General features: G+C 55.9%; 1 protein-coding gene across 4 annotated transcripts in view; it reads left to right on the top strand.

The window, feature by feature from the left end:
• Positions 1-23,187, top strand: part of RAMP1 (receptor activity modifying protein 1) — a 54,816-nt gene extending 31,629 nt beyond the window's left edge. Inside the window, exons 3-4 of one of the 4 annotated variants that reach the window (XM_058699753.1) lie at positions 21,813-21,885; positions 22,632-23,187. In XM_058699753.1, coding sequence (XP_058555736.1) covers positions 21,813-21,885; positions 22,632-22,850 — 292 coding nt within the window. In that variant the 3' untranslated portion in view covers positions 22,851-23,187. Of the gene's footprint in view, positions 1-14,015; positions 15,852-16,330; positions 17,114-21,812; positions 21,886-22,631 lie in introns of those variants that run through there. The other 3 variants (XM_058699736.1, XR_009253704.1, XM_058699743.1) reach the window with 3 other exon arrangements.
• Positions 23,188-27,610: the final 4,423 nt, after the last annotated feature.

Raw genomic sequence — 27,610 nt, 5'->3', positions numbered from 1 at the left:
GGACTTTCTCCTTCAGACAGTTTTTTCTTTAGGCAGGTGTTTTTTAATTCTCAAACGTTGCATTTCCATTTGGTTCTTAAGCTCTTCTTCTCTTGATAGAGTGATAGCACACAGAGTGAATAGTTTCTACTTTGTGTTTTTGTTGAGATTTTCTCTCAGATCTCTCCCACTAAGACCTTCTGTAAACACACCACCAAAACTTGAAAATGAAAACGTTCTGTTGTTTCTATTTCATCCCCCCCGAAGCAGTGATTAACGCTGCACTGTCGTGCTATGCAGCTTCTTTACAGGTTTCTGAACTTTAAAAAAAATTTAATGTTTGTTTTTGAGAGACAGAGCGTGAGTGGGGGAGGGGCAGAATCCGAAGCAGGCTCCAGGCTCCGAGCTGTCAGCACAGAGCCCGACGCGGGGCTTGAACCTGCGAACTGCGAGATCGTGACCTGAGCCGAGGTCGGTCACTTAACCAACTGAGCCACCCAGGTGCCCCTCTGAACTTTTTTTTATGTTTACTTGTTTATTTTGGGGGGTGGGGGGGTGGAAGGGGCAGAGAGAGAGGGAGAGAGAGAATCCCAAGCAGGCTCCATGTTGACAGTGCAGAGCGTATCTTGGGGCTTGAACTCACGAACCACGAGATCATGACCTGAGCGGAGCTCAAGAGTGGGATGCTTAACTGACTGAGCCACCCAGGCGCCCCTGAACTTTTTGCATATGATAATGCAGCAGTGGATTCTTCAATCCTAATCGTGTCGGCATTGTTTCCATTTCGCTTTTCTGGAAGGCTTTTATGCATATCTTTCGCTCTAATTTCATAGCATTTAGACTCCACGTTATCCTGCTGCTGCCATCGACTGTGAAACACCGTTACAGTTCTAGGCACACGTGATAGTTTTTGCTCTACGTTATCCTTTGCCTCGTGTTAGCACAGAAGCACTGGTCTGTCAGCGCCTCGAACTTTGTCGTTCTGTGTGACTTACGTCTCTTGCCAACAGCTTACTGCTGGATGTTACGTTTTCATATAACATAGAGTTATATATGTTATATAAACTCTATAGAGTTTCATATAACAGAGCGACAAGCCTTGTACCAGAGAAAACGACATCGTATTTGTCCTTTCTGTTCGATCTTCAGGCACGCCGTTTTTTGTCTTGATTTTTTACATTTCCACCCTGATTTCTTTTTTCTTCGTATGGTTAGAACATAATGTCTCTTCTTTTCTCTTTCAAGTGAGGTTGACGACTGGAAAACTCTTTTTCACTCAACCAGCCATGAAATGAAACACAGATCCTCTGATAACGTGTCGCTTTTCTTACTGTGTCAGACCACGTGCTTTGGCCTCCCCTTGGTGAAGGGACCAGAATCCCTGGGTTTTGGGCCTCCTCAAATTTCACTTTGTGTCTGTTTCTCTCTCTCTCTCTCTCTCTCTCTCTCTCTCTCTCTCTCTTCTTTGATTTGAATTAATGTTCTAAGACCCGGTTTTTCGGGGCACCTGGGTGGCTCAGTTGGTTAGGCACCTGACTTCTGCTCAGGTCATGATCTCGTGGTTCATGAGTTCGAGCCCTGCATCAGGCTGTCTGCTGTCAGTGTAGAGCCCGTTGGATCCTCTGTCCCCAGCTGTCTTCACCTCCCCTGCTTATGCCCTCTCTCTCCCTCTCTCTCTCCCTCTCTCTCTCTCTCTCCCTCTCTCTCTCTCTCCCTCTCTCTCTCTCTCTCTCTCTCTCCCTCTCTCTCTCTCCCTTAAAAATAAACATTTAAAAAAATAATAAAATAAAACTTGCTTTTTCCTTCCTATTCTCTATTTTGCTTTTATTTTTTACACTGCGTTGTTCTGACTTTTGTCGGTAATAACGCTGGTCTGAGAGTTCTTGGTTACTCACATCTGCAAATAGCCTGTTAATTCAAACACGTCTTACTATTTTTAACCCCTTGTTCCCTTTCACGTGTGTCTTTTAAATTCAGGTGACTATGTGAAGCAAATCCTAGAAATAAAGCCTTATGAGTAATCCATTCCCAGGAGTGAAACATTTCTACAGAGCTTTCTTTCTACATGAGTGACAGCTTGGCGGGGGGATAGATCTGTGATGAGCAGCCTCGTTTTCTGAAGCTCGCGTAGCTTTTGTTCCGTCGTCTCCGGGTTTTTATTATGTGGTCAGAGAAGGCAGAGGGATTTTTACTGATTTGTTAAGTGTGGCCTCTTCCTTCCAGAGTGCCTGCTTGCAGGTGGCTGGACCCAGGGACCGGGAGGGGGCAGGGAGGGCGTGGGGCAGGCAGGATGTGGACCCACGGCCCCTGGAATTAGGGACCGCCCTCGGGGAGGCTCTGGGAAGCTTTCCAGACATACCCTCAGACCCTGGGCAGCCCAGACCCCCAGGGGGACAGGCTGACGGGCAGTTTCTTTGGGTGCAGGCCGGGGGAATGTCAAAGACCCCCTCCAGAAAGCCAGGTGGGGTGCAGGTCCTGTGACATTTATTTCTCTGTGTTCCCGTCCTCCTGGGGTTCTGGGCTGCTCCACGGTCCGAGTATGTCTCCCAGGGTGATTTTGAATCACAGAGAAGCACCTGTGTGGACAGCCCTGCCCTGCCCCCTACAGTGGGTGTCGCCCTGAGCCGCGACCTCCGACCTCCGTAGGATGGGGGCAGCAGGGGTGCGGATGGCACCTAGACGAGGCAGCAAGTGGGTAGGGCGTGTGGGTGGGGGTGAGCCCGCTGCAGGGGCCCCTGTGGGGAGGGCAGAGCAGGGTCCCTGGGGAGTCCGGTGGCATCAGGGGGACAGAGTCTCTTGGGCAGGACAGGCAGAGAGCAGCGGGACCAGGGTGGGCTGCACAGAAGAGCCCTTCCCTCCAGTGGCCCGCGTGGCTTCACATTCCTGGCGGAGCCAGGAATGGATTTAGAAACCTCTGCCTGCTCCTGGCTTGAGCAGAGGCACCGGGAGCTGCCGGGCACGGAGCCACGGAACAGGAGCGGAGGAGGGAGGCTGAGGAGGCAGGCCCCAGGTGGGGACGGGGTGGCCAGGACGCCTCCTCCCCAAAAGGGGCTTCCGGGGGCGAGCAGGGGAGACAGCTCCCTACGTGGAGGAGCCAGGCAGACGTGGGTCAGACCCCCGGGCCACCTCCCTCGCTGCCACCTCGGGTCACCCACGCGGGTCACCTCGGCGGCGCCCTGTCTGTAAGGAGAGGATAGGAACGCCGGCTTCTAAAGCTGCTTCTTGGAGTACCACGCCCATAGGATGTATGTCCTAGTCCCTCCTGTCCCGTGCGGAGCAGAGAGCCCAGCCATCAGCAGTCCCGTGTGGAGTGTTGCCCTCGGCTCTGGGGGACGTGTGGGCGTCCACCCACACCTAAGAGGGTCCCCGTTCTGCATGCCCACGGCTCCCTGGATGGCGCCCGTGTGGCCTCCTGAGTTGCAGGGTGCCCATCGCCCAGGGAGACGAGACTGTCCCCGGGGCCCAGCAGCACGTGCTCCCGGCAGGAGCCCACGGCCCCTTGTGCACAGGCTGACCAGCCCGGCCACAGCAGGACAGCTGGAGAGGAACCGCCCGCCCCCCCCCCGCCCCGTGCGTCTCTGCAGCCCTGGGTCCCCAGCGCCCCGTCTCCCAACACGGTACCTGCAGCCCCCACGGGCCCGCTCCTAGAGCCGCGGGCGCTTCTCTGCAGGCCGGTGAGTAGCTAGTGCTCAGTGTGCAGACCCAGCAGAGGGAATGTTGGAGCCGTACTGCGGCCTGACTGGTGCCAAGCTCAGGAAACGGGGGCTCGGTCGAGAGCTGCCTGGTGTGGGGCAAAGCTCTGTCTGCCGACACTGGTGTCCCCTCAACCGACAGCAGTCGCCTTAACTGGTGACGTCCCCCCTGCATGGGTCTAGGGGAGCGGGGGGCCCTCGTGTGCGTCGCCTCCCTGGTCTCCAGCTCAGCCCTGGGGCCGTCTTCCCAGATGCAGATAGCACCGCTCAGGGACACCACGTCTCCTGTCTGAGGACTCACCGCGGCCTGGCGCGTGGCATCCTTCGCGGGGCACCTGGCGGGGGTGGAGCCTGAAGGGAGCCGAGCCCCACACCCGCCTGGAGGAAGGGGTGCCCCTCCCCATTCCACACACGGCCCCACGTGGCCCACACACGTTGCTTCCAGGTGGCCTCAACCAGCCTGGATACAAAGCTGCGGAATCGTCTCAGGGAGTCTCCCGCTGCTCCCCCAAAGTGAGCTTCTCGGTTCCAGGCCCAAGGGTGGGCTGTGGGGCTGGCACGGGGACACAGGGCTCTGCACGTATGGACCGTGGGCCTGTGCTCATGAGACCTTGTGTTTGGGGACCTTGGGCCCAGCTGCAGACCCCGTGTCCAGGCAGGCATCCCCAGAGGCCCCCAGGGCTCCTCTGTCCCACTTAGGACCGCCCAGGGTGGCCCAGGCGGGAAGGGGCAGCACCCTCCTCTCCCTCCTGGCCCAGATTTGAGGAACCGGGGCTCCGGGTGGGGCCCGGTGAGGGCTGCAGAGTTGCAGGCACATCAGCCGTGGGCACTGAGCCCTGCTGTGCGCCCACACGGGGGGCAGGGTTCCACAGGGAGCCGAGAGGAGCTGCCCTGCCCTCCTGAGGTCACAGGCCAGCGGGGACACAGAGAGCAGGCAGCTGCAAGGGGCTAAAGAGGGAGGGAGCATCACGAGGCCCAGAGGACTCAGCCGGGGCAGGGACCCCAAAAGTGCCAGGCCCGAGTCCTGGGTTTGAGGAAATACAAGTCCATAGGCAGGGGGCCAGGGACCCCAGACAGAGGGGGTTTCCGGACGGCAGCTATGGACCTCCCCTGCCAGGCTGCTGTAGAAGCAGGCTGCTGAAAGAAGCCCTCTCCTCTCTAGAAGGGGAGCCATGAAATGCTCTCCGGGCGGGGGGAGGGGGGGGGGCGGGTCGTGGAGGAGGTCATTCCTAAGGGGGACTGGAGAAGCAGACAGAAACAAGGTGTGAGAGGGGACAGGTCCAGGCTCCCAAGGCTGAGGGTGCAGGACGCTGTGGGGGTGGGGGGGGGGGTCACTTCCAGAGGAAACGCCCTCAGGGCTTTGTCTGCGCAGCAGCTTCCCAGGCCAACGCCCCAGAACTGACGTGAAATGCCCCCAGAAGCCTGTCTTTCGCTTCCCCATCGTGGGGTGTCTCGGGGGAGGGGAGAGCCAGGCTTCAGGCCAGGAGAAGAGAAGCCCAGAGCCCAGCGGGGTGGGAAGGCGGAGCGGTGGCCAGAGGAAGCCACAGAGGGCTGTCCCGTGTCTTGTTTTGCACAGCCCAAGAGCGGCAGGGTCCTTCCAGGCATCCCCCCCGAGCCCCGTCTGCTGACGCACGCCCTGGATGGGCCGCGGGTATTTCTGGAAAACTGTTGCCTCGTAGCCAGCAGAGAAAACCCCGGCCGGTTTCCATGTGTCCCCCTCTTCCCTGGAACCCTCCTGAGGCTCTTTGTTCTCTGCTCAGTCCTGTTCTTTCTTTCCTGAGAAAATGGCATCTGTCCACCTGGCTCAGCCAGTGCCCGCTGGTCAGGGGGGTTCGGTTTAGCCAGGGAGCTGGCATCAGAGATGTGACGTGGGATTTCCCTCCACCATTCAGCGGGCTTTCCTGGGCAGCCTGTCGAGGCATTTGCATGCTGTGTGGACCAGAGCGTTGCTGCAAACCTCACAGCGTGGGCACGCGGTGTGCTGTGAGTCTCGGGCAGTGATGGCACTGCCGGTCCCCTGTGCCCCCTAGGGTGATGCGTTTGCCAACATGGGTGGGGTCCCTGTTCTACTAAGGAGTTACACTGTCGTAGGAGCCTCGGAAAAATTCATCTCAAGGTACGCATTTGCATGCAACAGTAGCCACTAACGTCAAAGCCTTCTGTGTCCGAGCACCCTGGCGGGTCAGCCCTGGGCCAGCAGGGAGGCACGACTTCTAGCTCTTGGCCTCGTTGGTCTGGCCTGGTTCGCTCGGATCTGTCTGAGCTAACTGGCCGAGGGAGGGCTCGATGGTCTAGCATCCACCTTCCCGCCTCCGGCTGCAAACCCCAGGCGTGCGGAGTGAGTTCCAGGGGCTCCGTTGACTCAGCACCCCCCCCACCACCCCCACCCCCAGCCCAGTACACGTTCCCAGGCCGGTGCCAGTGAGATGTTTTAAATCAGTGACCAAGACGTCCTTCTGCGTCCCCGCAGCGGTAAGAAAAACAAAAGATGCCCCGTCCTGTGCTTCCTCCAGGCCGGAAGGCCGGCCTCCCAGCTGGCTCGTATGTGGGTCTGCGGGAAAAGTACAGCACGAGGACTTGCTTAGCCACCGCCAAGGCCACTGGCCCCTCCTGTCCATGGTCGGAGGCCCCTTGTAAAGACGAGCTGGCCTGGCATCCTCACTCCACGCCTGGCGCAGCCTAGGGCAGGCCGGGTCACCGCGTGGCTTTCTGTCACCAGAGGAAGTGGCCCCAGCCCCTCCCTGCTTCGGAAAGGCTCCACGTGACTTCGAAGTCTTGGGTGGGGGCCCCCAACACGAAAGGCAGAAACCACAAGGGAGAAGACAGGCCTGACCAGTTAAGAATGAAGGAAAGGATTCCTGCCTGTGATGAAAACGCCCCTAGGGTTCCAATCATACGATGCGTGCCCTCGATTTGGGGAGGTTTTTATCACGTTGAGAAAAGAACCTGTTTGTGGTTTACAAGGTGGTTTCTTTTTCATCAGAAGCGAATGTTGAGTCTTATCAAATGCCTTCTCAGCTTGTATTGGAACGGTCGCGTGTCCCTTTCCTGGGACACGTTGAAGTGTGATTTTATGCTAAGTTTGAAGCATTCCCGAAATGAACGTGGCCTTAAGGTGCTCTGTAGGACTGGCTTAAATCTGCAAACATCCTCTGTCGTACTTTTGTGTCATTGATAAGTGAACGTAGAGGACATCTGTGGCTCCAGGGCACGTGGGCAGGCCGTCTTAAGAGGACTGGGATCAGGATTTGCTAACCCTGTAAAAGAACGGGGGAACTCAGCGTCCGCCTCTGTGATCTCGAGAATTTGAAAGAATTGCCTGAGTCCAGCACCTTTTGTGGAAGTAATTCTCTAATAACATTTTTCATTCTTCTTCTCAGACTTTCTATCTTTTAGGTCTCTGTTTGGTCATTTGTAGTTTCCCAGAAAGCATGCCAACTCAAGGATTTCCCAAACTTTAACATACATTTTTTTGTATGTTACTCTCCTATACTTTGGGTAATCTCCTTCCGGTGGTTTTGCATATTGATGTTTTCTCTCTTTTTTTTTTTTTTTTTCAGACTATATTATCCAGAGATATGTCTGGTTTCATTGTTTTCTAAAGAATCAGCTATTGAACTTACGTATTCGTTTTACTTCTTAAAATATCACTAAATATTACTTTTTAACAATTATGAGTGCATTTGAATTATTTGCCCTTTGGAAAGTTTTATTTTGTTGTTCTTTTAAAAAATGTCTTGGGCGCCTGGGTGGCTCAGTCGGTTCAGCGTCCCACTTCGGCTCAGGTCATGATGTCCCGGTTTGTGGGTTCGAGCCCTGCATCGGGCTCTGTGCTGACAGCTCGGAGCCTGGAGCCTGCTTCAGATTCTGTGTCTCCTTCTGTCTCTCCTTCTCCCCTGTTCGTGCTCTCTCTCCCTCTCTCTCAAAAATAAATAAATGTTAGGGACGCCTGGGTGGCGCAGTCAGTTAAGCGTCCGACTTCAGCCAGGTCACGATCTCGCGGTCCGTGAGTTCGAGCCCCGCGTCAGGCTCTGGGCTGATGGCTCGGAGCCTGGAGCCTGTATCCGATTCTGCGTCTCCCTCTCTCTCTGCCCCTCCCCCATTCATGCTCTGTCTCTCTCTGTCCCAAAAATAAATAAAAAACGTTGAAAAATAAAATAAAATAAAATAAAATAAATAAATGTTAAAAAATAATAATAATAATAATATTAAAATTAAATTTTAAAATGCCTTGATTTGGAGACTTCACATATTTTCATATCATTTTGTGTAGTAATAAGATAGTTTACAACAGTGGATTTTTCTCATAATTCAGTTTTGCCTCCATCCCCTTAATTTTTACATATAGCACGCCATTGTTTTCTTAATAGTCTCTGATCGAATTAAGTTCTTGTTTGACTTCAATGTTATATGCATGCCCTCTCATTTCTAGAGACTTTGGGTTTTTTTTTTAATTTATCCTTTTCTTACTAATTTCTAGTTTTTAATATTGTAGTCAAAGAATACTGACTTAGAGTTTCCACTTTGGGAATTTGTTGTTTTTCTTTGCTGCCTAAATTGAGTCCGTGGACTTGAAAAGCTTGTTGACTGTAGACTAGAAACTTCACATGCAGTCCCTGAGTCAGGCTTCTTCACTTGGTACTGGTTTTAATTTGCTTAGCCCCGAAAGGGGTGTTAAGGTCCCTAGCGTAGGGGTGCCTGGGTGGCTCAGTCGATTGAGCAACCGACTTCAGCTCAGGTCATGATCTCACGGTGGCCTGTGAGTTCGAGCCCCACGTTGGGCTCTGTGCTGACAGCCCGGAGCCTGGAGCCCGCTTCGGATTCTGTGTCTCCTTCTCTCTCTGCCCCTCCCCCACTCGTGCTCTGTCTCTCTGTCTCTCTCTCAAAAACTAGGGGCGCCTGGGTGGCTCAGCTGGTTAAGCGTCCAACTTGGGCTCGGGTCATGATGTCACAGTTCGTGAGTTCGAGCCCTGTGTCGGGCTCTGTGCTGACAGCTCGGAGCCCGGAGCCTGCTTTGGATTCTGTGTCTCCCTCTCTCTCTCTCCCTGCCCCTCCCATGCTCATGCTCCGTCTCTGTCTCAGAAAATATAAACATTAAAAGTATATTTAAAAAAAAAAGTCCCCAACGTGAAGGCGTGGTTGACTCCGGCTTGTGCCGCCGGCACCTGTAAGTGATCTGTATACCGCGGGGCTCTCATACCACTGTCCCCGTGTGAATGTCTCTGTGCACTGGACTGTGCCGTGGGCACCCCTCCTGCTGGCCTCCTGTTCCACACCCTCTCTTCCTTCAGCTTTGGCTCCCCTTTGCCCCTGAGGTGACTCTGTCAACAGGGTAAGTGGGATTTGGTCTTCTTCTTACACTGTCCCCCTCCCCCCATGGTGCTTGCAGGCTAGTTTTTGAGACCAAGAGCGAGTGAATCATCGTGTGAATGAAAGTACAAGGACAAAGTGAGACATCTATGAAGGAAACCCCACTTTACCAGGAAGCCAAATGAGGTTGAAGCATCAAAAAAAGGCCTTTTTGAGGAAGTGACATTCGAAGGAGGAGCAGAGTTGGCCTGGTGAAGATGGGGTTAAGAGCCTTCCGAGGAGAAAGAGCAGCATGTGCAAAGACCCTGAGGCAGAGGCACCAGCCAGTGTAGCTGGCCTGTGGCCGGTGAGAAGGAGAGGACATGGCTGAGGGTGGGGGCTACGTGAAGGCTTTTGAATTCAGCACAAGGAAGGTGCAAAGATGCGGATAGTAGGCTGGAGGGCAGGAGGAGGGCAGGGGTGAGACAGCCAATCATGGACTGAGCGCAGGGGTGCAGAGGAGAGGAGAAGAGCGAGGGATTTGATGGCCGCCCCTGACCAAGCTGGGTGGAGTTGGAGAAGGGGTGCAGAGAGGCCAAGGCCTCTGGCCCGAATTGTGAAGGAAGGTGGACGCTGGTGTTAGCAAGGTGGGTCACAGTAACCCACCGAGGCAAGTCACTTCTGCCTACTCCTGGACACAGTGACAGGGCCACAGGAGGGCAGGGACACCCCTGGAGGAGGTGGGGAGAAGTCCATGACAACTCAGGGGCTGGGCAAGGGCTCCCAGGGGCTGGGAGCTGGAGCTGGGGGCACGGGCAACCTGGAAGCCAGGTGTGGTGACAGCTGGATGTGGACGGGACCCAGCTTCCGATGGGAGTGGGAGGGTCACAGCAAGGAGTCTGTGGAGTGTGGACGCCCCTCCCTCCGACCAGGGAGGTGGGGAGGACCGGGGAGCCTCTCCGGGCGAGGTCGCTCCAGGCGATGGAGGGGAAGCCTCAGGAGCCCTGATGGGGGGTCCTGGGGGATGTGACTGCACAGGAGGAGCTGACAGGCGGGAGAAGCGTCCCCAGGGGAGGCGACCACAGAGGGGAGGTCCCCAGGAAGGGCACCATCTAGTGGCCTTGCCCTTCCTGCAGGGGTCCTGCTGGAACTGGAGGGGCCTGGAGGTGGCTGGTGGGGCGGGGTTAGGCACGCAGGGCTGCGAGCCTGAAGGGGGAGGTGCAGAGAGCAGGGAGGCTTTTAGAAGCCGGTTCTTTCCTGGCAGTCCCGTTGTTGGCTGTTTTCCATGATTAGAAATTCGCCGTGAACATCTTCTTAGACTACTTTTGTCTACATTTTATGTTATTAATTTCAGATAATTCCCAGGAAAGAAATACTGGGCCAAAGGGCATCCACACTTGTGAGGTTATTGGCGCATATCGCTGAATCGCTTTTCGGGAAAATGTTTACCGGTTTGTCTTCTGTTAGCAATGACACAAGGACCTGCGTCATCTCACGGTACCTTCCCCAGCGCCAAGCGTTATTTTTAAATTTGGACATTCGCTTCTTTGTTTTTCTTTCTTTCTTCTTTTTAATTTTTTTTTAAATTTTTTTAACGTTGATTTATTTTTGAGACAGAGAGAGAGCATGAACGGGGGAGGGGCAGAGAGAGAGGGAGACACAGAATCGGAAGCAGGCTCCGGGCTCCGAGCGGTCAGCACAGAGCCCGACGCGGGGCTCGTACTCACGGACCGCAAGATCGCGACCTGAGCTGAAGTCGGACGCTTAACCGACTGAGCCACCCAGGCGCCCCTTTTTTAATTTTTTTTAATGTTTATTTATTTTTGAGAGAGAGAGAGCGTGGGCAGGGGAGGAGCAGAGAGAGAGGGAGAGACAGGATCCGAAGCAGGCTCCAGGCTCTGAGACGCGGGCTTGAATTCACAGACCACGGGATCATGACCCGAGCCGAAGTTGGACGCTAAACCGACTAAGGCACCCAGGCGCCCCTCTTTGTTTTCCTTAAGAGCGGGGTTAAACTTTTTCTGGGCTGTGTATTAGTCATTTGTATTTCCAGAAGGGCTGTTTAGCCGAAAGCGTCATGGGTACGGCTCTGGGTCTCACACCCACCTGCCCGCCTCGCCAGCTATCCGAGAGCCTCCCCGCCATGTCATCAAGCATTTTGACAGGCCCGTTGGGCCAGCGCGGGGCAGTCACATTCACCCCCAGCTGCTGCTCCCCACGGCAGGTGCATGGGGCTGCGGGAACCCACGGTGGGGGGGGAGGAGGGGCGCATGGTCCCGGGTGGATGGGTGAAGCCATTGATGCGGATAAAGTGAACCTAAGTCCAAAAGTGGTTCCTCCTCGGATTTTGGATGCTTAGACTCAGGTGGCCTGGTCTGCTTTTGTTCAGGTTTGTAGAACGAGAAGTGACTACTTTATAAGCCACACGCCAGTTGTTCAGAAGGAAGGGATGAGGTAACATCCACTTATTGAGCACCTGCTGTATGTGGGGCCCTTGACCTCATTTCACTTAATCTGCCCAGTAACCCTGCCAAGTGGTGTCTTCATTTGCATATAAGGAGGCCAGGGCTCGCCCGGATAGGGGGAAGGCGATCCCAGGATTACTCGGGATAGGCGGCGGGGCTGGGATTTGAATCCAGGTTTTGGGGTGCCAGGGCCCCAGCTCAGGTACTCCACATCAGGACCAGTCAGGGCTACCTGGGGGACACCAGCGACCACAGTGTCCCCAGAGCAGACACCTTGCCTGGGGCAGGAGTGGGCATCAGCCTTCTTGCCAGCGAGGAAACAATCATAAGTCTTGGTGCCGGGAGCCTTGACTTGGGACCCAGACATGTTGGAAACTCCCACCATCGTGTTCAGGAACATTCCAAGCAAAGTTTGCTTAAAGGCCCAGAATAGAAAGTCCTTGCCACACACACACACACACACACACACACACACACACACACAGGATAACTGTTTGGTTATGTGAGGACTGAAAATAGAGGGTTAAGGCAAGAATATTTTTCATGATTATTTTGGGCCCTTCAGTCAGTACTGTGTTCTTCTGAAGAGAAGAATGTCTACACTCTGAGGGGAATTCTCTTATCACCCCCTTGCTGACAGGGCTCCAAATATTTATTGAAAGTTTCAGCTGTCACTTCTGTATAAATAAACAGGATGTGGACGGCTGACTGCATGTTGGAGATATTTTTAGACGGCGGTGGCTTTGCAAACTGGAAGATAACATTTCAAGGAGAAAGTGCCTGATCCCAGAATAGCCCACCCCGGGCGCTCAGCCTCCGCGTGGCCTCCGCGTGGGGTCTATAGGGTCTCATCTCCTGGGTCAGGGGCTCCTCCCTCTCCTGGTTGGCCGGCCCAGGGGTGGCAATACCTCTTCCTGGGGGTGTCCCCGCTCCACCCCCAGGCACAGAGGAGGGGGGGGCAACGTTTAGGACGGCCTGTCTGTCCTGCCAAACCCCAGAGACTGCTGGCGGGCTTGGTGGGTCTGAGGCAGGGGAGAAGACGGGTCGTCCAGACCAGTGCTTGTGATGCGTGTCCCCATAGCTCATCGACACCCAGCTCAGAAGGCTGGACTTTGGGCTTTCACAACACCTGCCACATTCAGCCCTTACCGTGGGCCAGGCACCTGATACGTGCTGATTCATTTCTTCTCACCATGAGACCCAGCCTGTCGTGACTTCCTGTGGCTCTCTCCACTTCTGTTTTGACTTGAAACACGAGTCCTTGTTCGCTTGGGAAGACCGCACACCCCGTCGGGCACGGGTCCCACACACGCCAGCTGCTGCCGCCTCGGCCCGCTCTGTCCCTCCTGGGGCCCCACCCTCCCAGCCCCCCCCCAACCCCACGCGGACCGAAGAGGGCCCACGGTCCCAGTGCACTCGGGGCAGTGACTCAGCGATTTGGAGACCACATAACAGGCGCTGTGGTGGAGGGGCGCTTGGCTGCTGGACACACCCCAGCCTTTCCCAGCATCGATTGGATTTCTAGCTCAAAAGTCAGAACGTTCCAGAAAAGGATCTTTAAACATCTTCATTTTGACTGTATCCGTTTACTTCATCTGTTATACTCCTCTGAATGAAAAAATAACATTTCTGGGGCGCCTGGGGGGCTCCGTCAGTTGAGCGTCTGACTTCGGCTCAGGTCGTGATCTCGCGGTCCGTGAGTTCGAGCCCCGCATCGGGCTCTGGGCTGACAGCTCGGAGCCTGGAGCCTGCTTCGGATTCTGTGGCTTCCTCTCTCTGCCCCTTCCCTGCTCATTCTCTCTCTCTCTCTCTCTCTCTCTCTCTCTCTCTCTCTCTCTTTCTCTCTCTCTTTCTCTCTCTCTCTCTCTAAGTATAAATAAACATTAAAAAATTAAAAAAAAAAAAAAAGAAAAACTAACATTTCTTAAAGCACAGACCTTCTGGCAATGAATTCTCTCTCAGCTTCTTTTTGTTTCTGAGAAAGTCTTTATTGGCAACTTCATGTGTGAAAGCTACTTTTGCTGGGTGTGGGACTCTGGACAGACGGGGCTATGTTCCCCACCGTTAGTCACCCCATTGTCCCTGGCCTGCACAGTCTCTTGTAAAATGTCTGCTGAGACCCTGCCATTGCTTCGTTGTAAGTGTCTTTTTTCTCTGACAGACTCTAGGATTTTTTTTCTTGGAAGTTTTTTCTTTATGTTTGGTTTTCAGATGCTTGTTTGACCGATGGGTCTATGTGGTTCTTTATTTGCTATTGCTGTTTTCTTTTCTGCCCTGTTTGAGGTTCTCTGACCTTCTTGGATTTGCAGACCGATATCTCCCTGTTCTGGGAAACTTTTCAGCCATTATCTCTTCAAATACTTTTTCCGCCCCATTCCTTCTCCTCCTCCTGGGGACTCAGATTACAAGTTGGACTTGATATAACGTTGATAGTGTTTTTAACTCGCCACAGGGATGCTCTGTTTTTTTCTTTCTGTGTTTCGGTTTGGGGAATTCCTACTGACCTGCCTTCACACTCACTCACTCATTCCTCAGATGCCGGACCTGCTGATGAGCCCATCAAGGGAATTCTCTCTGATACCAGGTTCATTTTATTTCTAGCATTTCTCTCTAGCTTTCTTACAGCTTCGCATCTCTGCTACAAGGCTCTGTGGGTGCAGATTATCTGCTTTCTCACCTAGACCCCTTGTCGTGATCATCTCCTCGAAGTCCCTGCATAATAGTTTCAACATCTAGGTCATCAATGAGTCTGATTCTGTTGATGGTTTTCTCTCTTGGCAACGCGTTGCTTGGGTTTTGTTGCTTCTGAGTGAAAAGTTCATAACTTCGTATCTGAATACGGAACATTCATGGAGAGAACATCAGAGACGGAGGCGACTAGTGTTCATCTCTGGCAGTGGGTCACCCTCTCCCGCCAGGCTGTTGGTGTGGGGTTGGAGTCCATCCTGTCAGGAAACGAGCTGGGTCTGGGGTTTGTGGCCGCCGTGGTCACTTTCAGAGCACCACAGGCCTCCGTACCTGTAGCAATGGCTGCCACCGCCTTGCGGTCCCAGTGGGGGCTGGTGAATCTTCCTCAGGGCGGTGTCCCACCCTGCACGCCTGAGCCAGTCTCTCTCCACCTTGTCCAGGTAGCAGACAGTTGCTGCTTGCTGTTCTATGCTGGGGACAGAGCCTCAGCTCAGGCCACATGCCTTCGGGCCGCTCCCTGTGGTGGCCCAGCTCTGCCCTGGGTCCGTGGGATCTTGGCTGGGAGATTCCTGCCCCTCTGTTTGGTATCATGCAGGATCCCAGGCCTGCTCTCCCAAGGGGGAAGAGTCTTTCCCCTTCCTCTGTCAGCCCTAGTGCGTCTCTCCTGTGCCCTGGCACCGACAGGCTGTGCCGTCCCTCCCTCGGCCGCTGAGGGCGTTTGCTCCCCAGGAGGGGAGGGTCTGGGAAAGCGGGAAGGGCTGTGGTCTGTTCCTCGCCATCAGCCACTCTTCCTGCAGGGGTCACAGGCTGTCGATTCTTACATGAGAAGTATTCAAGAAACATGCAGTGTTTGTGCCTGGCCCCAAGGGACAGCCAGTCCCCTGCCTGCCACTAACCTTTCTCACGAGCACCCGCTGGAGCTTCGTGGGAAAAAGTGGGGAGTCACAAAACCACCGGGGTGTCTGGGGCCCCGGGAATTCCAGACTGACCTTCTAGGCTTAGTTGGTCTTTGCAGTCTGTCAGTAGTGGGTTTCTTCTCATGTCTGTTGTTCCCGTGCTCTGCCCCAGGCGGGACGGTCCTTGAAACAAGTTACTTCGTTGGTTTGTGGTCTCTACTCTCTGACGGACTCCAGAAAACATAGGGTTTTGTGGTTTCTTTGGCTTTTGTCGTTGTTGTTGTTTTGGGATTTTTTGTCTGTTTGTTTTACAACTTTCTACCTGCTAAGTAGAAGCAGAAGGGACTCATCTTCTGGAAACTGCATTTTAATATCCCCCAATTTCAATCTTCATTTATTAAAAAGTAATTTACTTGGGGTGCCTGGGTGGCTCAGCTGGTTAAGCATCCGACTCTTGGTTTCAGCTCAGGTCACGATCTCACAGTTTGTGGGATTCAGCCCCACGTCGAGCTCTATGCTAACAGTGCAGAGCCTGCTTGGGATGCTCTCTCTTTCTCTCTCTGTCAAAAAAAGTAATAGATAAAATTTTTTAAACGGTTAAAATAGCAAAAAAGAAAAAAAAAACACAACAAAACAAAAAACAAAAAAAAAAACCAAACAAGCAAACATGATTTCTATTTTACCACAATAAAAAAAGGACCAAACAGCCGACTCACGCCTGCCACGTTCCAAGTACCCTTCTAGGCACTGGGACTGCAGAGGTGAACAAAACAGACCAGATCCCTGTCCTCAGCATTTCCACCCAATGAATAAAATTAAGACGTGGCTCTGCACCATGAAAGGTGATGAACGCTCCGGGAGGCTCCAGCGGGAGGGGGGGGAGGGGAGTGCTGGGAGACCAGGCCCGGTGGGGAGCCCTGCCTTCCAGGCTGGGTGGCCTGCCTGGGGGAGGAGGGGACAGCGAGGTGCTGGAGAGGCTGCGGATTGGTGCCCTGACGGCTTCTTGAGCCAGGCCGCGGTCGGAACGCGCCTGACTGGCCCCCCTCGTAGGCTGCCCCGGCAGGTGCTTCCTGGTGCCTGGAATCCCAGAAGCGAGGAGGGACGTCCCCGAGCCCCAGCCCGCCTTCCGGGGCGTGGGCGCCTGCAGGACATCCGGGAGCCCCCACAGGACCTTCCAGGGCCTTCCTCTCCTGGAGCCCGGCCGGGCGAGGACCCCCGGGGCTGCTCGGCGCCGGGGGGGCATGGGGCGAAGAGCCCCGGCCGGGTCCTGCCTCGGGCCTCTGCCCGCGCGGGGGCTAATGAGCGGCTTTTCCACCCGCAGGACCTACAAAGTGCTCACTGACTGCACCAGGCACGTGGCGGACCAGCTGGGCTGCTTCTGGCCGAATGCGGCCGTGGACAGGTTCTTTGTGGCCGTCCACCGGCACTACTTCAGGAACTGCCCCGTCTCCGGCAGGGCTGTGCGGGACCCGCCCCGAAGCATCCTCTGCCCCTTCATCGCGGTGCCCATCCTGGTGACCCTGCTTGTGACGGCGCTGGTGGTCTGGAGGAGCAAGCGCCCGGAGGGCGTCGTGTAGGCCTGCGGTCGCGGGGGGGGCGGGGGGGGGGGGGGAGGGGGCGACAGGTGAGAGCTTCGGGCGCCCTGACGGCAGAGTAGGCCCCAGATCCCTTGTGTTGTCCCCCAGGAAGAGCTAACAGGATTTCGGAATGGCCGTGGCACAGGCGTTAACCTGAGAGCCCCCTGGCTGGAGTTCGAAGCCACCCAGGTGGGGACCCCAGATGCCAGGAGGGAGGGGGAGCCTAATTGTCATGATTTCCGGGGAGGGTTCCGACCTCTGTCTCCTGACGTTCCAACCTCCCGCCGAACTGGGGATAAGTGGCTTGTGATTCAAAGGATGTCCTCAAGGGGGCACCCGGGTGCTCAGTCCGACTTCAGGTCATGATCTCCCGGTTCCTGAGTTCGAGCCCCGCGTCGGGCTCTGTGCTGACAGCTCGGAGCCTGGAGCCTGCTTCGGATTCTGTGTCTCCCGCTCTCTGACCCTGCCCCGCTCCTGCTCTGGCTCTCTCTTGTCTCTCAAAAATAAATATTTTAAAAAATGAAAAAGGATGTCCTCGAATTTGGGGAGCATCGTTATTTCGGGGTATGGACCACTGAGAGTAGAAAGGTGGAAGGAACACTAACCCCTTCGGATTCCCCTTCTTCGGTCACAGGGACCTTTGTGGGGATGATGGTGCCGAGGCGCTGTGTGCCCTGAAGATGCTCCCGTGGGCCTCTGAGGCCCCCGCCCCCCCCCCCCACCCCAACCGCTGGCTCAGAGGACGGCTGTTCGCAGACAGGAGGAGGCCGGGTGTGTTCAGTTTTTCCTGAAGCCCCTCCTCAGAGATGCCTCCTCAGGCCCAGGTACCCACTTGCATTCTGCGCCCCGGGGCTTTACTGGCCATTACACCCCAGTGTGCCCCTCCAGGCGGCTGCTGCTTTTCCGTTCACAGTTGCTTACAGCCACCTTCCCGAAGGTTCTGAATGCCCGCAGGGAGCTTCCACAGTGTTCCTCCCTGATGTCTTCTGAGTTCAGACCTCTGAGTTCAGACTGATGGGATGTCACGCCCATCACCCCCAGACTCTGCCTCTCCCTCTGCCCAGCTGGCCAGCCTGCCCTTACACAGGGGCCCAACGCCATTACCTTCTGGAATATTCAGCATTAGCGTACCACAGGCACACGGGGTGACCCACCACCCCACTCAGCTGAGCAGACCCGACCCTCGTCAGCCCCCTCGGGTAACTCAGACTCCCCCAGCCTCTACCTGGGCACCTGCTGGCCCTGCAAAGGTGCTCCCATCACGGGCAGGCCCCCGGCCTGCAGAGGCGTCACAGACGGGTTCCCTGATGGGGCTTCTCTCGCTTCTGCGCTGAACCACGGGCGCCCTGGCTACAGCGTGGTCGTGCCTTACAGGAAAGAAGCCCAGGCGGTCCTAACGGCAGGGCGATCGCCTCAAGAACCAACAGGGACCCCGGGGTCCACACCCCAGGGCCTCGGGGAGGGGCTGGTCAGGCTGCAGTGTTCGGTCCTCGCTTCCTCCGCCTTCACGGGTCAGAGACTTGGGGCCATGAGAGCTGGAAGGAAACGGGCAATTGTCTCTATGCATCCCTGGGTTCTCCCCGAGGACGCTGTGGCACAAGTGGTTATGGTTCAGGACCCAGGAAAGGAAGCAGGTGGGGGAAGAGCTTGGGGCCGAGGGCCCAGGCTTCCGTGGGTCTCGGCCACGGGCGCCGTCTCAGGAGCGGAAGGTGGCCGGGAGTGGGAGTTGTGGGCTGGAGTCTGTCTTCATAAACGTCGTCCCCTGAGAGCAAAGGTGACACGGGCCGCGGGGAAGAGGGCAGCCCCCAGCCTGACCTCGCTGGTCTTTCCTCCCGTAATTGGTTATACGTGCACCTGCCGAACGTGCTGGCTTGGCTGGCCCACGGGGCCTGCTCCCTCCAGTGCTGCTTCCGGGGTCATTTTCAATGAAGCCCTCGCGTCCGAGGTCATACCCCTGGCGGCAGGGACCCGGGCCCCCAGCTCCCAGGCAGCCCCATCATCCGCAAGCCCCTGCGGGTGGTCGGGGCCCCATGGAGCCCCAGGGCTCCACCGGGGCTGAGTGAAGAATCCTTCCAGAATCAGCTTTAGGGCCGTGGCATCTTCAAGACAAGGCCCTCCCTTGTTCCCAGGCGCTTGGCCAGCCTGAGGCGTGCGTGGGGTATGGTGTGTGGCGTGGGCGGGTGTGGCTGTGCCGTGTGCGTGGGCTCCCAAATATGGCTACCCTCAGACAGGAGTCACTCCAGTCTTATGTCGCGTCGCTGAAGAGTCACACCTGGTTCTGCTGCACGCTGCCCGGTGTCGCGGTGTTGGGGGGGGGGGGGGGTCGGGGGGGTTGCATTTTCGCGGAGATGCTGCCTCGCGCCTTCTCCAGGCGGGTGCTCGCTTGTGCTGTACCAATGGCCACAGGTCAGTAAGACTTTTCAGTTTGGATCGAGAAAAGTAACCTTTCACGGGACAGCAGGCCACTTGTTCACATCTTAACGTGAGGCCCCTCGTGACCGTTGTCACATTCAAAGGAAGCAGACTGAGGGGCGCCCGGGTGGCTCAGTCGGTTAAGTGTCCAGCTCTTGATCTCGGCTCAGGTCCTGATGTCACGGTTTGTGAGTTCGAGGCCCCCGTCGGGCTCTGGGCCGCTGGTGTGGAGCCTGCTTGGGATTCTGTCTCTCCTCTCTGCCCCTCCCCTGCTGGTGCGCGCTCTCTCTCTCTGAAAGTAAGTAAATATTTTTTTCTAATAAAAAACTTTTAAAAGGAAAGAGACTAGAGAGAGTTGGTCTCTGAAAGTCAGAGGTTGGTGTTTTGTGGGAGACTGTTTTCAGAGCGCTTCAGTCTAACAGATCTACTCTGAAAGGTTTCACCAAGTGTGCTCAAGTTCAGAATGTGGGATGTTCTGGAAAAACGACGGTACGCCTATTTTAAAACTTCAAAAAGCGTGTTTCCTGGCATCATAGCCGTGAAGAGACAATTACCCTGAAACTTGACAGAAAAGGCCGAGCTCAGCCTCAAGAAGCGAACCACCTTCCTCCCTGTCCCCCCGACGCCCCACCGCTCCGTGCCTCAATGTCCTCATCCATGAAATGGGGATGATGGCAACATCTCCCGCCAGGGGTACTGGGGTAACTCAGGGAGGCGTCTTAGTCCGGGTTTTCCGAGTTGCCAGGACGGGAATTTGGGTGCAGGCGGTCGTGGTGTCGCCAGGGAGGGAAGCCTGGTAAGGAAGGTCAAGGTGGTGCAAGGCCGTGGGGGTCCCTGTGCCAGCGTGGCTGACAGGAGTCCTATCACACCTCGCGCTAAGGCCGCACTGGGTCTCAGAGCAGTAGGTGGGGCCCGGCAGTTGCTATTATGAAAATACTCTACAGACAGTGCAAACGCTAAACAGTGTTACTACTTTAAAATTACCCCACTTGGGGCGCCTGCGGGGCTCTGTGGGTTAAACGGCTGACTTCAGCTCAGGTCACGATCTCCCGGTTCATGGGTTCGAGCCCCTCATCAGGCTCCATGCTATCAGAGCCTGCTTGGGATTCTCTCTCTTCCCCTTCCCTCACTCACTCTCTCTCTGTCTCAAAATAAATAAAACTTTAAAAAAAATGAAATAAAATTAAATGACCCCAGCTAATGGAAGAGAACAGAATGACAGTTTTTATTTCGGGAGGGGGGTTATGAAACGTGTATTAAAGTGCACAAAAATTGCGTTTGGACTTTAGAGACAATTTTTTTTTCTAGTTTTTTGTTGTTGTTGTTTTATTGTTGCGAGAACGTTTAACGTAAGGTCTACCCTCTTAGCACATTTTTAAGAGTACGATTCAGTACCGTGGGCCGTAGGCAGCAGGGTTCTGGAGCGGATCAGCTGCCTCACTGAGACCTTATACCCATGGGTTAGCGACCTTCCTTCCCCACACCCTGCTACCCAGAGCCTGGCAACCACCATTCCACCCTCTGCTTCTATGAATTTATTCTAGAGAGCTCGTATAGGCGGATTCCCGCGGTATTTGTCTTTCTGTGACTGGCTTGTTTCATTTAGCATACTGTCTTCAGGGTTCATGCATGCTGCCTCATGGTGCAGAATGTCCTCCGTTTTTAAAAAGCAAATAATGTGGGGCACCTGGGTGGCTCAGTCGGTTAAGCGTCTGACTTCGGCTCAGATCATGGTCTCGCGGTTTGTGAGTTTGAGCCCCACATCGGGCTCTGGGCTGACAGCTCGGAGCCTGGAGCTGCTTCAGATTCTGTGTCTCCCTCTCTCTCTGGCCCTTCCCCTCTCGAGCTCTGTCTCTCTCTCTCTCTCAAAAATAAACAAACATTAAAAAAAATTTTTTTAAATAAGGCGAATAATGTTCCATCGTATGTGTATATCACACGTTATCTTTACATCCACTGATGGATGTTTCTGTTGTTTGCGTATCTTTGCCATTGCGGATAATTTTTAAATGTTTAGGTTTGAGTTTGGAGTGTGTGTTTGTAAGTACATTTGAGTATGTAGGTGCACCTGATCTGGAAGTTTCCTTCGGGCGAAATAGGTCTGCAGTGAAGGAACCGGAGAGCGCATTCAGGTGTCCAGCTTCGTGGTCGGGTCACCACGGTCAGCAGGTGAGGCCGGGCTCGGCTGGGACGGAGGCACAGCTCTACCCGGCCAGGGCACTTTGCGTCCGCCCAGTCTGCGTTCATGGCCAAGTGTTCGCACATCACAAGGCGGAGGCCAAAAAAACAAATGCCAGAAGCTGGGTGCTAACTTTGAATGACTAAAGGCAGAATTTTTCTATTGTTAGTATGATTGAAACTTTGTTATAACTAAATAAAACAAAAGACTTTCCTATTCGTTTCTTGGGATTGCCAAAGAACAGATTGCCACTAACCAGACGGCTTAAACCACAGAATTTATTCTCTTGGTGTTCTGACATGGAGGGGCTGGCAGGCCCGCGCTCTGTCTGAGGGCTCTGGGGGAGGCTCCTTCCTGCCCCTTCCAGCCTCTGCTCTTCCTGGGTGGTCCTTGGCCTTAGCTTGTGGCTGTACACGCCTTCAGCGGCCTTTTCGCTGCGCGTCTCTGTTTTTCCTTACAAGGAGGCCGGTCATGTTAGATTGTGCCCACTTGAACCCAGTATGACCTGGTTTTAATTGAACTAATATCTGCAAAGAGCAGGAACTGGGGGGGGGGGGGGGGGGAGACACCGTTCAGTCCAGTACACTCAGCAAACTCAGGAGCTGGGTGGCCCCTCGGTTCTCCCCTTTGCACAGGCCACTGCGGGGACAACTTTGGGAACTGCTCATAACATGCCACGAAAGCTGTTTCCAGAGCCCAGCCAGTCAGGTGAGAGGACCGGGCCAGCTGTCCCAGGAGCTCCTGAGAACACGCGTTGTTCCCAAAGCCAGGGTGCGGGCCGTTGTTCCCACAGGGGACCCCCCCCCCCCCCGCCGCCGCCGCCGCAGCCCTGTCCTGCCGCCCCCACCCACCCTGGTCCCCCGAGGCCAGGCTCTCAGCCTGTCCTGTCCCACATCCGGGCTGTGAACGCCCCTCCAAGGGTTACCGATGAGGCAGTTGACATTTAAAGGAAAAGGAGTGTCTGAAATGCCTTGGGAGCTGTTCCTGGAACCGTCCAAAGAGGGGGGGTCGGGGGGCATCTGAGCAGGCGCCCTTGCAGAAGGTCGCCTGCCAAGGTCACGTCGATTGACGCCAGATGCTCCAGGGCTGGTTGGCTGAGGAGCAGTGGCGCTCCTGGGCTCCCCCCTCGCCCCACCTCCCACCCCCGTCTGCAGAAGTCCACGGTTGGGGGGGGGGGAGCTGCAGACCCCCCCCCCACCGAGGGCCCTGCTCAGGCCCAGGGATGCCAGCCACAGGCCGGGCCCTGCGCTCTCCCTCTGCTGGCCTGTGCTCCGCCCTTTGTCAGCTCCTTCCCGGGACCACCTGGAAGGTACAAAGGGGCAGGGGTAGACTGCAGTCCAGTCACCAGTGACCGTCCTCCCTCTGTTCTCATCAGAGTGTCCAGCCCAGCAGGAGGGCCCGGGGGACCGGGAGGCCGGTCGGAGCGGCCACCCTTCTTCGCTCTTCTCCCACAGCCCAGGGCGGGGAAGCGCACAGAGAGAGCCTGCGCGCATCCACACGGCCGGAGAGGGGTCCAGTCAGATCCCAGCCAGCCTGCGCCCGCTCTCGGTGCATCCGGTGGCCTTCCTGTACCACGTGGCGTCCCAGCAATCGTGATACGGCAGCTGGGTCCCGACTGCACTGTTGTTACTGTTTCCGTGAGTCGTGTCATACGACCTTCCCCTGTTCGATAGGGGCCTGGGGAATGCGTTGACACGCTCACCCCACACGCTCACTTCTCACCCACACTCACATGCACACTTGCACACATACACGTGCACATTCACACGCTCGCCCCAAACTCCCCCCCACGCTCACTCACGCGCAATCGCACACTCACCACCCACGCTCACCCATATTTTCACACTCACTCCCACCCACCCCGCTCCCACTAAGCTGGCTGGGGAAGGTGACAACAGCTTTACTTCGAGAAGTCAGATGGACTCGTTTTATTTGGGTCCTGAGCCGGAGAAAGGGTCCGTTCTCCAGAGCTTTGTCGTGGAAATCCTTTAGAAGAAAAAATTGGTTGGAAGTCAAACTCAAAAAAAAAAAAAAAAAAATCACAAAAAACAAAACAAAACAAAACAAAAAATAAGAGAAGACTCGAAAATGGACTTGGCCGAGTACAGATTGTGCCCCAGAGCTGCTGGCCCCGCAGGGTAAGAGTGCTCCCGGGACAGGGCTTCCCACAAGCCGCGAGGCAGCTCTGAGGTGCGACAGTGTCCGCACAGGCCAGTGTCCATGGACAGGACAGGACGGGGCGCCGGGAGGCGTCGGGGGGCAGGGGCGCTGAGAGGCCCGGGTCTGGGACGGGGTCCCTGCAGGCCGCACAGCAGCGCTGGAGGAAAGCCCAGCCGCCTGGAGACGCAGTTCTCTCCGCTTCTTCCAAAGACAAAACCGTACGATCGTCACGGAGGACCAGTCAGAAACACGTACTGCAAGTCTTAAAATGTTTATTCCCAGCAATTTCCCTCCTAGGAACTTATCCCGAGGACGTAATCAGAGATGCACAAAAGGACTTCACCCGGCGTTATTTATACACGCAAACGAGTGAAAACGTCCTCAGCGCCCACGTCGGAGGGCTGCGCCATGAAATTAAATCCAGATGATGGGAGAAGGCCTTCCTAAAATTAAATACTTGGGGAATTTTTCTCACGGTATAGAGTTCATTGGAAAAGGCAGGTTGCAAAATAGGAAAGCAATTGTCTCAATTTGGGGTGTAGCGTGTGCGTGTGCAGGGGTGTGGTGGGAGGTGTGTGTGAGCCCGTGGGGGTGCGGGATGAGTGCGTATGAGGGGGTGTGTGCGTGCGTATGTGGGGGGAGTGTGTGTGTGTGAGTGGGGGGTGAGTGTGGGATGTGGGGTCGAGTGGGTGTGAGTGTGAAGGTATGGGGTGAGTGTGTGTAGGTGAGTATGTGAGTGTGATTATGTATGAGTGAGTGTGGAGGTGAGTGTGTGTGTGTGATTATGTGAGAATGAATATGAGCGAGTGTGGGGGTGTGGGGTGGGTGTAACCCTAAGCAGCTTCTTCGTCTCTGATCATTTCACCAACTTGGAAAAGATGGCCTCGGGTGGATCGTCGGATGGTGTTGCAGCTGTCTGGGGAGCAGGGGGGAACCTGCACGTGGGGGGGGGGGGGAAGCAGTGGGGAGCAGACCGTTGGGGAAACCAGGCAGCGGTCTGGGGGCTCTCTGAGAGAGGGAGCGCGAAGAGGCTTTAGGATGCTTTTCCTTCTTCCGAAAATACAACTGCCCTTTGGTTCCACGTAGAACAAATTCAGGAAAGACCTACAGTGCTTTTCAAGGCTATTTTGGGAGGTGAACTTGAACCTGGCTTTGGTTTCCTCTTCACGGCACCACGCTGAGATGGGCTCACCGTCCTTAGTCGGAGCACGTAAATCTAGTCAGAACCCCAGATCGAGGGCAGCGTGAGCAGGTAGCCCTATGGCCCTCCCTGTCACCCCTCCTGTCTACCCGTCCCCCACTCCAGCCACCTTCCCTGAGCTGGGGACAGCCATCCCCTGCTCCCTGGCTCAGTGGAGTCCCTTCCCCAACACACACACTCCCGGGGGGCCTGGGCAGTTTGCCCCAGGGCCATTTTCTGGGGTGGGAGGCGGGCAGGGGGGGCAGGAGGCCAGTGGCGACGGCACGTGGCTCATCACGACCGCCCCTGCGTGCCAGCGCCTGCCCAGACCGCCCCAGGTCACAGAAGGAGGTCTCAGTGCTCTCCCTGGCACCCTCTCCTTACAAGAAACAGTCCCACGTTAAAAGAGAAAACCAAGTCGTAGCATGGAGACCACGGCACCAAAGTGCCTGGGAGCGGATCAAATCCTAGCCCTGCCTGTTAAAATCGGCAAGGCAAGGGGCTCGAGCCCTCTGGGCCTCAGTTTCCTCCCCCGTAAAGAGATGACTATAGGTACTTCAGGGAGTCCTTGCGAAGAACGCCGTCAGCACTGTGCCCACCACACGATGCGCACTTCAATTTGGCCACGACGGTGCGTGTTCACGAAGGATCGGGAACCACTGGCTGTGAGTAGCCATGAACGCACGTGCCTGGGTGCCTACTCCGTCTTGCGGCCTGGTCCCCACCTCCGTGGTACAGAGTGCAGGAGGGGAGTCCAAGAGACAAGAGTCATGATGACAACGATGGGCAACGTTCACCAGTGCCACGCGGGTGTTGCCTCCTATCCCGGGGCCCATCCCCGTCGGCGCAGAGCAGGCCTGGACCATCCACCTCGAGCTGCCGTAAGGCCCACGGACCGGGCAGCTTAACAGCCGACGTGCATTCCCTCTCAGTCCTGGAGCCTGGGAGTCCCGGGCCAGGGTCCCATCGGGGCTGATCTCTTCTGAGGCCTCTCTCCTCGGCTGGCAGACGTCACCTTCTCCCTGTGTCCTCACGCGGCCTCCCCTCTGTGCGTGTCTGTGTCCTGATCTCTTCCCACAAGGGCACCGGTCATACGGCGTTGGGGGCCCACCCCAGTGAGCTCATTTCGCCTTAATTACGCCTTCAAAGTCCCTGTCTCCAAATACAGTCACATTCTCAGCAACTGGGGGTCAGAACTTCCACCTGTGAACGGGAGGCGGGCAGGGCACAACCTGGCCCTCATGAGAGCCCACGTCCCCCAGCCACGGAACTGCCACGCGGGTGGCAGTCGCCTTTTCCGGCTGGCCCACAGCAGCCAGGTGAAGCTGCAGGGAAACGAGAGCCTTGCCGTTCACCATGGGACTCAGTAGGATGAGGCAAGGGGGACATAACCCGCTTTGAGATGCACGGCACACTCCCTCTGGGGAAAGCCAGGCTGCAGGAGCGGAGGGGGGGGGGGGTCTCGGTGGCCAATGCCCGGGGTTCCCAGAACCCGTGCATTCAAGGGCACTGGCAGCTGGCAACACGGACTGTTCTTTTTGTCTTGTTTTCACAAAAATGGACGGTTCTCCTCTTCCCCGATGCCAGTGTTTCCCGCATGGTGATTTTTCTTTCCTTCTTGTTTTGGTCCAGAAATAGAACAAAGAAATGAGGGGTCCCTTGCGCGAGGAAGGACGTGATAGGATGTTAAAGGGACAGGCCTGCAGAACCAGCCTGCTGGGAGCAGGGGAAGTGGGGGGCGGGCAGCAGGCCAGGCTAGGAAGACAGCAACGAAGGAACAAAGTGTATCGAGCTGCCACCAAGGGATGCTCGTGCGACTTAACCTCTGCTCTGCTAGCCTGTATCAGCACTGGGGATTATGTCCATTTTGCAGATGAGAGACTGAGGCACAGAGAGGTGACAGCTCATGTCCAGGTGTCCCCGAGTGTGGGTGCTGGAGCCAGGGTTTGAAGCCAGGGCCCTCTGACCCCCAGCCCCCCAGTCTCCCGCTCACCTGGGCTGCCTCCCCCCTCCCGGGAGAGTAGCAAAGTCAGGAATTGGGGGTTCGAGGAGGGTGAGGGCAGGGAGAGGCAGTCACCTCCAGCTGTGTGTGCGTTCAGGCAGGTCACAAGCAGGTGTTTACGACTCCAGCTGTCACAAGTCCAAGTAGGCTTTTCTCTGCACGACCTCTGTCCCTTGCAGCCCAAGCCCTCCCGGGCCACCTCTGCCCCTTGCGTGGTGCCCAACACAGCAGGCTCCCGACAGATCCCTTTGGGAAACCGCCAGATGGAGACCAGCTTGGAGAGCCCCTGCCCACTGCTCTGGTCACCCCCACAGCCAACCAGGTTCAAGGACGGCTCTAGGTCTTGCCTGGGAGAAGAGAGCGGGGCGGGGGTGGAGGGGTGGCGTCCCGATGCCTCCACTCCCCTTTCCCCAGAGCTGAAGGAAGGGGCATGGTGTCTACAAGTCTCACTGGGGCCTCAGTCCTGCCTCCCGTGCCTTCAGGAAGGCTGGGCTCCCCAGCCAGGAAGAGCCATGCTTAAACTTTGGGAACGCAAGACGACAGGCCTGAGGCAGGAACCTCTGTGTGTCCCCAGGGGGAATGCTCGGTCCCCTGTCCAGTGCCTGAGGGCCACAGACAAAGCACCGAGCAAACCTGCGCCCTCCCACAGCCCCCACTGCCCAGCTGCCTCGCTCGGTTCCCAGAACTAATAGGCCCACCACCCCTCGTCCTTGGCCACCAAGGCGGCCAACAGGGAACCAACCTCTCCAGCACCCCTCTTTCTTCCCAATCCCCCAAGTTTCAATTAAAAAAAAAAAAGATTTCTAGGGATGCCTAGATGGCTCACTCTCGGTTAAGTGTCTGACTTCGGCTCAGGTCACGATCTCATGATTTGTGAGTTCAAGTCCCGCGTCCGGCTCTGTGCTGACAGCTCAGAGCCTGGAGCCTGCTTCAGATTCTGTGTCTCCCTCTCTCTCTCTCTCTCTCTCTCTCTCTGCCCCTTCCCGGCTTGTGCTCTGTCTCTCTGTCTCTCAAAAATAAATTGAAAAAGGTTATAAAAAAAATTATTTTTTAAGATTTCTTGGAGCACCTGGGTGGTTCAGTCAGTTAAG

Source organism: Neofelis nebulosa, chromosome 2 (genome assembly GCF_028018385.1).
Source record: "Neofelis nebulosa isolate mNeoNeb1 chromosome 2, mNeoNeb1.pri, whole genome shotgun sequence".
Taxonomy (NCBI): domain Eukaryota; kingdom Metazoa; phylum Chordata; class Mammalia; order Carnivora; family Felidae; genus Neofelis; species Neofelis nebulosa.
Note: the sequence above shows the minus strand (reverse complement) of the source record. Positions and strands in the feature narration are given on the sequence as shown.